General features: G+C 36.2%; 1 protein-coding gene across 2 annotated transcripts; it reads right to left on the bottom strand.

The window, feature by feature from the left end:
- Positions 1 to 1,292: 1,292 nt before the first annotated feature.
- Positions 1,293 to 7,234, bottom strand: LOC112706797 (homeobox-leucine zipper protein REVOLUTA). Of its 2 annotated transcripts, none has more exons than XM_025758278.3 (18): positions 6,182 to 7,234; positions 5,821 to 5,980; positions 5,587 to 5,684; positions 5,407 to 5,497; positions 5,155 to 5,250; positions 4,945 to 5,058; positions 4,780 to 4,863; positions 4,525 to 4,680; positions 4,370 to 4,444; positions 3,989 to 4,095; positions 3,710 to 3,893; positions 3,441 to 3,629; positions 3,136 to 3,216; positions 2,830 to 2,964; positions 2,343 to 2,674; positions 2,127 to 2,232; positions 1,887 to 2,036; positions 1,293 to 1,756 (listed from the first exon to the last, which is right to left on the bottom strand). In XM_025758278.3, exons 2-18 carry the CDS (start codon positions 5,914 to 5,916, stop codon positions 1,607 to 1,609), a joined length of 2,244 nt encoding a protein of 747 aa, XP_025614063.1. In that variant the 5' UTR covers positions 5,917 to 5,980; positions 6,182 to 7,234; the 3' UTR covers positions 1,293 to 1,606. The 2 variants fall into 2 exon arrangements, with proteins under 2 accessions (XP_025614063.1, XP_025614062.1); XM_025758277.2 differs by having other exon boundaries at positions 6,191 to 7,234.
- Between the last annotated feature and the right edge of the window lie 2,905 nt (positions 7,235 to 10,139).

Genomic DNA, 10,139 nt, shown 5'->3' with positions numbered 1-10,139 from the left:
AAAGAAAATATGAGCAATAAAAGAGAATTAGGAAACTTTTGTCAACAATATGGCATTACAACTGAAAAAGCACCTAGCAATCAAAATAGAGTTATTAAGAAAAGAAATACAAAAATTTATGGAAATAGGTATAATTATCAATCGAAAGAACCTTACACAACAGGAAATAAACCAAAAGAAAATTACAGGAAAAAATAAAAATGGAATAATCAAAAGAAAAGTAACAAGAAACAAATAGTTTGTTGGAAGTGTAAAAAATCAGGTCATTATACTAATAACTATAAAAGAGAAGAAAAAATAAATAAAATTAGTAACGAAGAAGTAAGAAAAGTTTTAGCGGCTATACTAATTGACAGTGAATTAGAAATCGAAACGGAAAAAGAATATTCTTCTAATGATTCAAAAAATTTTATACAACAATTAGATATATCATCTTTTTCAGAGTCTTCTAAAATAGAAGAAGATTCGTATCCAAAACAAGGAATATCTAACTATGATAGTTATATAAAATCTTTAAATGTAATTACAAGAACTCAAAAGTCAATCAATACTTTAACTAGAGAACAAACAAAAACACCCATAAGTAGTTGTGACCACACTTGGTCGCGGCAATAGCAGCGATGATGGGACACAATGCTGCTAGAATTGTAGTAGAAGGTTGTACCCGTGGAACGTTGTACCCGTGGCTGGGAAGATATTGTTGTAGTGCCGTGTATGTTAAGCTACCCGGCGTCATGAGGTTTTCCGGCCTCTCTCCTCCACCACACTATAATGATGTCTTCCCATCCACCCCTACAACCTTCTACTTCTAGTAAGACCCTAGCAGCATTGTGTAACGATATTATCATACAAGGAAATGGCTTTAATTTATATACGCAATAATTTTTTATCCCAAGAAAAGAAAAAGAAAAATATAGTAATTCATAATCTTTAGGCCTCATTATTTGATAAATAATACTCAAATTATTCGTCTATATAGAAAAAAAAAACTAATTCAAAAGTTCTTAAAAAAAATTAAATCTATAAAACTAACTTGTCTAACTTATTACCAAAATTAATATATCTAACCAAATAAAAAGCTCGGAACTTCAAACAAAATTTTTATCTCATACATTGCATTTGTTGCTTTTGTTTTACCCAACAAAAAACAATATGCTCACCAATCTCGCCATTAAGATCACCATTATTGTTGTTGTTTTCGGTTGACTGGGATGCATTGTATGATAACATTTTGTTTATAAAGTTTTCTTAATAAACATGTAACAGAGGTTCTCGACATTTGACATGTGTTCTGGTCATTAAATAGTTTGATATTGCAGCAAAAAGAAACAAGGTGCTCCATGTTTACCAATATGTGACCACATCACATCTTTCTAGCACTAACAAAAATTTACAAAACTTTTTAGCTGATTTTTTCTGTTTTTTTTTTTTTTGTCTCTGAACTGAAATAGGAAATAAAATGAAATAGAATAACTGAATAAGATGCAAATCTAATCCTACAGCGAAAATAAATTCCCTTTTCCCTAAAAAAATTGGCCCTTTTTTCCTTTGTTCATACATATTGAAGTGGGAAAAAGTTTGGCCTTTAAATACTGGAATTGGATTTTCATACAAATGACCAATTCACGAAAGAGAAAGCTAAGCAATGAACACTGTTATCTTCTTCTGCAAGTACTTTCCATGCAATGGCCTGCTCGAATGATACGTGTCGCCCCATCGTTGACATGCAAATTCCGGCCGGCAGATATGCAAACCCCTGAAGGTATAGTAAATGAAAAAGCATTTAAGGTTGTTGCATAAAGAAAATGTGAAAGTTGTAATCTAAAAACTAAATAACAAAATTGAGAAGACGGGAATGTGTTTTATGTTTTCTTGTGGAAATTTACCTGCTGCATTAACTTGGCAAAATCTGCAAACAATGCCTTGCGTCCAGACTCATCAAATATTTTATCCAATGTGATGTCTTGTAAAGCCACCAAAGTTGTTTCCAACATGTCAAGGCCGGCCTGGTTTGCAAAGATGAACACCGGCACCGACTACGATCCAGACAGAGAATCATATATATCTTAAATTAAAGGCTTTCATGGAAATGATGAACTCTACTATGAACAAAACATCTGCCATACCTTCAACGAACAGCACAAAATGGCATCCTGATGATGCCACAAATGTTTAAGCACCGACTCACCAATGAGAGAATCAGATCTCAGCAGCTCTGCCCCCAAATAATAACTGTTTTTAGAAGAAAAAAGAACAAAGAAGTGAAGTGCAGCATTAGATACTTTTCAAGAATGAATATTCAACAATAAAGCTTGAACACAATACGACAGATGCAGACTTGCCTATAACTGCAGCAGATCCAGTTGGCTAGTGTAAGAGCCTCTGGAGAACCAGGAGAGAGTTTTGAGCCAACTGCCGGGTTTATACCAGATGGAGAAATCGCCATGGCAACCCTCTGCACAGAGGAAATCACACTACGGATGTACTGGCGTGCCATGATAGCAACATTATCCTGCAGACTACTGTCAAAAGGAAACTGGAAGGCAATAGTCAACACCGACCGTGCACTATGACATGATACCGCATCGCGTGCACCATTTGTTGTTGGGCCAACTTCAAAACCAGATGTCAAATCCAGGGTTTGACTTCCTGTCATTGAATCCTTTTTATCACCCTGGAAAACAATAATATCAACATGATTATAGTGTGTCATACACGCACATCAGTATCAGTAGCTCCTTTCTAACTTGCACAGTACTTTTTTCTCTATTCAAATGCAATATCAAGAGATTTAACACTAAAAAGGACCAAATATAAACAGAACTCAACTGGTTTTGAATCCAACGGGATAATGCGGAAACCGGAAGGCAACAATGGAGCAACATCTGGGAACATTTCATCAATAGGAGCAAATATGAGCTCAGAACAAGCCCCCACGGCATTCTCGTCAATTCCACTACATAACTGTCCAAAGAAAAAAAAATGGTTATATAGGACCAGTCTACTTATTACATTTCTGCATGAATAAACCGCAATACTATTTAAAATTATATTAAAAAAAGGAAGAAAAAATAAGAAAAAAGTGAACTGCAGTTGATACAGACAACTCATATTTCAACTAGCCAGAGGCAGCACCTGCAAGAGATGAACGTCCCTAGAGGCAAATGCATCTTCTTGAGCAAGAGAGTGTCCTTCAAGACGGATAACTTCCAGCATCTGTGAAGTTAACACAACATTAGCAGGGACCAGGCTTGAAACAGCAAGTGGTTTAGTGTGATTTGTCAGCAAAACGTTGACATTACTATTGAATAGCATAACAGACCATCTAAAAACACCAAAGTTCAAGGTCACACAGACCAGTCTCTAATGGATCCCAGAACAGGATGCAAACAAATTTACATATATGGCTTAGTGCCTTGGGAAAGGGAATGCAGTTGTACCTCTTGATGTTCAATTGTATGTCCAAGGGACATGATTGTTTGATTGCCAGTGAATCTTGTAGGCCTCATTCCTGGATAGGCATATGAGCCAGATTTCAGTGATGCAGCAGAATAGGCATCGACATTAAAATCAGCCCACTCCGAGCGATGTTCCCTCAGGAAACGAACCAAAACTGCAGGAGGGATGTTCTGCAAGACAATCAGAAGCTTGTCATATAACACTTCAAAGAGAGTTTTTTTCCCTCACAACAATGGGTTTGGACACTCACTTGGAGTAACATAGAAGCTTTTGCACACAGAATTCCTCCAAGGAATGTAAGGGAACTTGCTGGATTAGAAGTTCCACTAAAGTTCTTGGTTGAACTAACTGCAATAATTACATCCTCGGCACCATCACAGTTCAGTACAGACCAGCCATCGTCATTGAAACCATTGACAGCATCATTGAAACCTCTGCAAGTGTATGTCTCAGTTTCAGGCATATAACAAATCATTTTACAACAGCAGGCTGAAATAGTTTTCAAGGAAACAAATTCTATATGTTGTACCTGCTCAACCTTTGACTGAAAGTTCTCAGAACGGCAGGTTGCCTACCCAGGCCATAAACCACTTCACCGCTTGTTTCTTGGGCTATTTGCCTGATATAACGTAGCGCCTATCACAAAACCCCTTTGAATCAATAGCTGTCTTAGAAAGCATGGCACCGGGGAATAAGATGAAATGAAGACAGGTCTAAAAAACCAGTCATGTACTTGTTGAAATTGACAAGAAGAATGTTAGATTATTAGGAAAGACGAAGACTAGATATGGTGATGAGTACTCAAAAGACCTTTTTTTAACACAGCAGTTCAAATTTCAAATGTTGTTCACAATGTCCACAACAGCCAACACAATTAGCAGTGTAACCCTGAATTATCGAGTGAACTTACCGCAATTGTCATTTTCTGAGCTACCACTTTTGATGATTCATATAGTGGTCGCAGCACTTCTGGCACACTCCATGCCTAGAAGAAAATTCTAAGCAATTCAATAAATATATAATAAAAAGAAAGGTAGCATATATAAACTTGATAAGAAGTCAAACCTCAAGGTTTAGGTGGTCTACAATGTGAATGATTGATCCTCCACCTTCACACGGTCGAATCAAGTAGCCACTAGGCCGCATTTCAGCCCTCACAAACTGGGCAGCAGCAGCTGCATTAGGCCCAGTCCCAGAACCAGATAGTGACCTCTCACAAACCTTCACAAGGGTGCAAATTATATTAAACAACTCCCTTTCAATGAAAAGAAAAGAAATGTTTAAAGATTTTGAGACAACATGGAATACAAACACACTTACCACAAGACTGCCATTTTCCAGAGTTGTAGTGTATCTAAGAGTCCAGAAATCCCGGGCAGGAGCCAGTGTGGTAGGAGCATATGTCTGCAGCAAATTTCGTGTTTACTTGCAAGGATCAAACAAAAGAGAACTAAGGGATGTTACATTTCAATTTTGATTTCTCACCTGGGTGTAAACAAGTTCAATTGTGCCTCCATTTCCAGCGGGGAACATTGTGAAAACCTCTAGGCTCCGGCAATCCCGAAACCAAGAGGGACGGTCTTTTAGGATCTCTGCAATCTATTGAAAATTATGGCATTAAGGCATTTAGCCATTCAAAAATCCAAACTTATAGAACTCAGAAAAGTGTTAACTGCAGCTTTCATTCAGATTTACCTTTGTAGGTTCAAGACTGACAAGACCACAGGCTCGAGCTGCCACCCCACTGCAACTTTGCGAAATAGCAAAGATCCCAACCGAATCCGGACCAGGCTGACAAAAAGAATTTCGGGAGTACCATTAATAAAGGAATTTAATGGATGAAATTCAGCCTTCAACTCAAATCAGCAGAGTTCCATGGTTATAAAAACAAACAAAATTATCTACTAGAAGCATGGCCACTAATCGTTTCTTATATAGAAAGAACACCTTCATCCCAGGCATCTGAACCCAATCAACAGCAGTTCCTGTAGCCTTTGAAAGGAACTCTGCCAAGGTCTCCTCTGCAATTGATAGGAATCTGCAAGGATCACATAAGAAAATGAATCAGAGAAAGAATCACAACTAAAACAGGATAAAAGAAAATTTCTTATACTTCAAGAGTCATACCCTGCAGGACTATTAGCATCTCTCATAGATTGCTGAGTAGTTGAACTCGAAACCACTGGATCACAGCTTGCATCAGTGGTTGCTGCTGATGGCTGAAGCTGTAACAATAACATCAAACACTTCAATTTTAGTCAAAGCGACCAAATCATACACCAGCTGAAATCAAAATAACTCCCCAACCATGACAATTGATGACGATATATTCAACGAAAAAACCAATGCTGATAGACTTACAGTATGCAACTGCTGCTTCATATACCCATTCTCACACACCAGCTGCGACACCTGCTTCTGTAATCGATCATTTTCCTCCATTAACAGCTTATTCATCGCTGTAAGCTTGCGGTTCACGGTCTGAAGGCGTGAAGCCTCTTTCCTCTGCTTCTCTCTACACCTGCATAGTAATTCAATTTCAAACACACCCCAACAATATCAAAACCATATCAATTACCAAACCTGACAACCCACCAATAAAATCTCATACATCCACCCATCCATTCATTCATTCATACACTTTTGACCATAACATAACACCCTAATCCCTATCCTAAACACATCAAAAATCAAAGCTAAACAAAAAAAGGGGGTGGAAGACCTGAATCACCTGCGGTTCTGGAACCAAACTTTGATTTGCTTGGGCTCTATGTTTGCAAGAATGGGGCAGTCTCTAATCAACTGCTGCCTCCTCAAGGAGCTAGGTTTAGGGCACTCAATGTAAACTCTTTCAAGTGCTTCAACTTGCTCAGCAGTGTACCTAACATATTTTCCTGACGAATCAAGATGCTTGTCAATGCTGCTCTCCCTATGATGATGCTGAGCCACAGCCATAGCCATCTTCTTCTTCTTCTTCTTCTTCCTCCTCCTCCTCCTCAAAACTCCACAACAAGATTCTTATGCTGAATCTTATAAATGTTATGTATTATTATATACTAACACTACAATAATAAAGACAGTAAAAAGCGAGTATTTTTAGTGAAGCATGCGTGACTCGTTGCTATAGGAACACAAAATCCTCGTTTTTCCCACCTTCGAACTGAAAAACCGGTTGCTTTAACAAGAGAAATTGGGGGAAACCGGTAATTGTGTTTTGGAAACAGAAAGCAGGGGACTTTGTTTCAGAGCTGGGAACCGCCACAAATTACGGGGTTCTGATTTTGTTTGGGGTAAAGGCTCGTTCTTAAATCCATGTGAAGCAAACAAAAAAGAAAGGGATATGGATGAGTAGTGGTTTGGAGTTTGAAGTAAGCGAGGATTTTGAAGAGGCTTTAGCTTTTTGTGAAGGAGATTCGAGAAGCGGAAGAAAGGTATGAGATTGAGTTGAGAATAATGGAGCTTGAGGAAGAAGGAACGAATAGAATGGAATAAGGGAAGAGGTAGTTGGAATTTTTGTTTATATTTTTATTTTTTTCTTTTTGGTTCGGTGGTAAAGGGAAAGTGGATTTGTTAAGCTCTTTGATGATGATGTTGTTGTTGTTGTTCTGAGTTGTGAAGAAGCAGCATTGAGAGAGAAGAGAGAAGAATTTGAAAGGTTTAAGTTTTGAGAGTGATCGCAGAAGCAAAGAGAGAAGAATAAAGTAAGAAGTAAGAAGTAAGAAGTAAGAACTGAGAAGGAAGAAAGGAAGCATGCACACATATCGAGGATCATATTACTACACTCTTTTACTAATTTCTTTAAGTATGTAATAATTTGGACTGAATTTACCTTCCTGCCCCTCCTTTTTCTTTCCAATCACCCATTAGTCCCAACAATATGAAGCCCCAAGAAAAAATAACTATTTTGTCATTCGAAAAATTTTTAATTTTGATAAAATAAATTAATTATTAATTTATTATTTTAAATATTTAAATTATTTTATTAAATAAAACTGATATTTAATATTTATTTTGTCAAAATAAATGTTAAAACAACTATTTATTTCTTATTTATAATATTACTAAAAATAAAAACACTGAACAAATTCTAAAAATGACACAATCAAAATGAAAAATTGAGTAATTCACTTTAATAAAATAATTAGAGTCAAGATTATGCAGGTATTCTTACCCTAAATTAATTACACGTTGTTCTAAATATATTTATATAAAGAGAAAGTATAGAGAACTAATAGAATATATGTATAATGTGTACAATGGGGTTTAGGGATGTTCGATTCAGTAGGATATCAAATGTTTATTATTTCTAGTACTCGAATGGTTATTCCAGATAGTATAGATGTATTCTGTTTGAGAAATTAGTAGTATTTTACTCTAATTGTTCATTTTTTAACTCATATAAGGCCAAATAAACAGCTAATTATACATTTTGTATAAATACTCAATTGACTCCCTATCAGGATTCTTATATAAATTGAATCAGTATAACTCGATTTAGCTATTTACACGTGATACGACCGGTATAAGTCGATTATAAAAAATCGACATATACATTATAAATCAGTTATTAAAATCATAACAACAAATCAAAACATTTTGATATACCTCTATACGTTATCACTATAATTCGATAACGGTAAAAAATAACCTCTGACTACTTATTCTCGTTATAAAAGAAAGTAATCAGAAAAAAGGTGGAGCATTCATTCATCCAATAATTACTTAAAAATAAAGCTTATTCATATACTGATTTGAGCGTCAGAATACTTTTTTGCAGGTGTCCACCTCCTTGTTCCCAAGATGTCGAGGTATAACCCGTCTCGAAGGAAGACTTGAAGGAAGTCGCCAAAGAACGAGCTATACCCCAACCAACCCACACAAGAACAATTAGCGCCCACCGTGTGGCCTAGAAACAAAAACCTTTTTTTTAGGCCCCAAAATTTTTAGATCTGCTTATGGCTGACCAACCTCCTTCAACACCATTCGAGCTTCTTCGGATGATAACAGAGTTACAACAGGTTAATCAGCGCCATGACAGAAAAAAACTAAAGAATGGTAGACCAGATAGCTGAGTTAACTAATGCTCGGTTTGAAAATAATAATAATCATAATGAGCAACCTGAGACGAGGAAGAAAATTCTGATCCAACATACGTCTCTGAAACTCAACAGCAAGAAGGAGATCAACAAGCCAATGACGACGATGAATTGGATATGTTGTTGGTCCATTCACGGCCAATGTTATGAATTTTCAAATGCCCAAAAGGTTCACTTTGCCAATGACTTTAACTCCTTATGATGGATTGGACGACTTGAAGAAGCACATTAAGAAATTTTGATCTATAATGATAGTAAACGGTACTTCTGACCCTATTTTATGTTGTTGTTTTCCTACCTTTTTAGATGGTCCTGCACTTGATTATTTTGTTCTTTTCCTGTAGATTCTATTTCTCGTTTTCAGAAATTGGCAAAGTTGTTTGAGGATCAATTTGCTACATCTTCCATTTATCTACATAATTCTGACTACTTAAACACAATCAAGCAAAGACAAAATGAAAATCTGAGAGACTATATTACTTATTTTACGAAGGTGGGTAATTAGCATCCCAGATCTCAATCCCGAAGTACATTTAAATGCAATTAAAAGCGGACTTCATCTAGGAAATTTCCAAGAAGCAATCAGAGTCGCAAAACCAAAAATGCTCACCAAATTTCACGAGAAAGCTAAAGGTCAAAGAGAGATTAAAGAACTCCGTTGCGCTCGAAAGTCGGAAAAAAACCCACAACAATAAGGACAATGATAAATCTCGGGATAATAAAAAGACCTTTAAATTAACCTACCGTTATGACTCATTACACAATTCAACACCAAAAGGGAGAAAATAATCAAAGAAATCCTAAATGCAAAGCTCATCAGGCACCATCGAAAAACTGGAAATTACCAGGACATTATGAATGTAGATAAATCAAAATACTGCACTTTTCATCAAAAACACAGACACACTATTGATGAGTGCGTTATAGCCAAAGATCTGTTAAAGCGACTAGCTCAGTAGGTGCATTTGATAAATACATACTGACTTGAGCGTTGGAATATCTTTTTGTAGGTGCCCATCTTCCTGTTCCCAATGTGCCAAGGTATAACCGGCCTCGAAGGAAGGCTTGAAGGAAGTCACCAAGGAACGAGTTATACCATAATCAACTCACGCAAGAACAACACGTAAAATCGAATCAAACCAATTTGAATTAGCACGTGACAAAATCATTCAAAATAAGATAGTTCGATTTACTACAGGAGGAACAAGAGAAAGCTTGGTCCCAAGTAAATCGAACTAAATGAGTTTGAATTATAAGAGGATGCAAATCTCCAGGATAAATCACATCACCTAAATTCAAATTAGCTGTAATGTAACACATAGTAAATCGAAATTAGTTAATTCAATTTAACAATAGGTATGTCCTATAAATACAACCAAAACGTTTACTCCTAATCAGAGTGACATAATGGCTAGTGATGATAATTTTTTAGTTTTTGTGCATTACAGAAAAACGATCAAGAGAAAATACAAAGTAGAATAAAATTTACTGATAATGATTCAATAAGTGTATTTATTAGACATTCTATCAGTTTTGCTGAGTTGCAAAGTACTATAATACAAAAATTGGAAGTCTATGGCATCA

This window comes from Arachis hypogaea, chromosome 8 (assembly GCF_003086295.3).
Source record: "Arachis hypogaea cultivar Tifrunner chromosome 8, arahy.Tifrunner.gnm2.J5K5, whole genome shotgun sequence".
Classification (NCBI taxonomy): Eukaryota; Viridiplantae; Streptophyta; class Magnoliopsida; order Fabales; family Fabaceae; genus Arachis; species Arachis hypogaea.
This window is presented reverse-complemented; position numbering and strand designations above follow the sequence as displayed.

Excerpts from the sequence above, each read along its gene's own strand:
- LOC112706797 (XM_025758277.2), bottom strand. The coding sequence starts at position 6,420 with ATGGCTATGGCTGTGGCTCAGCATCATCATAGGGAGAGCAGCATTGAC. Across the intron at positions 5,498-5,586 it reads GATGCTAATAGTCCTGCAGG|ATTCCTATCAATTGCAGAGG; the intron begins GTATGACTCTTG and ends TGATCCTTGCAG. Across the intron at positions 4,681-4,779 it reads TGGAAAATGGCAGTCTTGTG|GTTTGTGAGAGGTCACTATC; the intron begins GTAAGTGTGTTT and ends ACCCTTGTGAAG.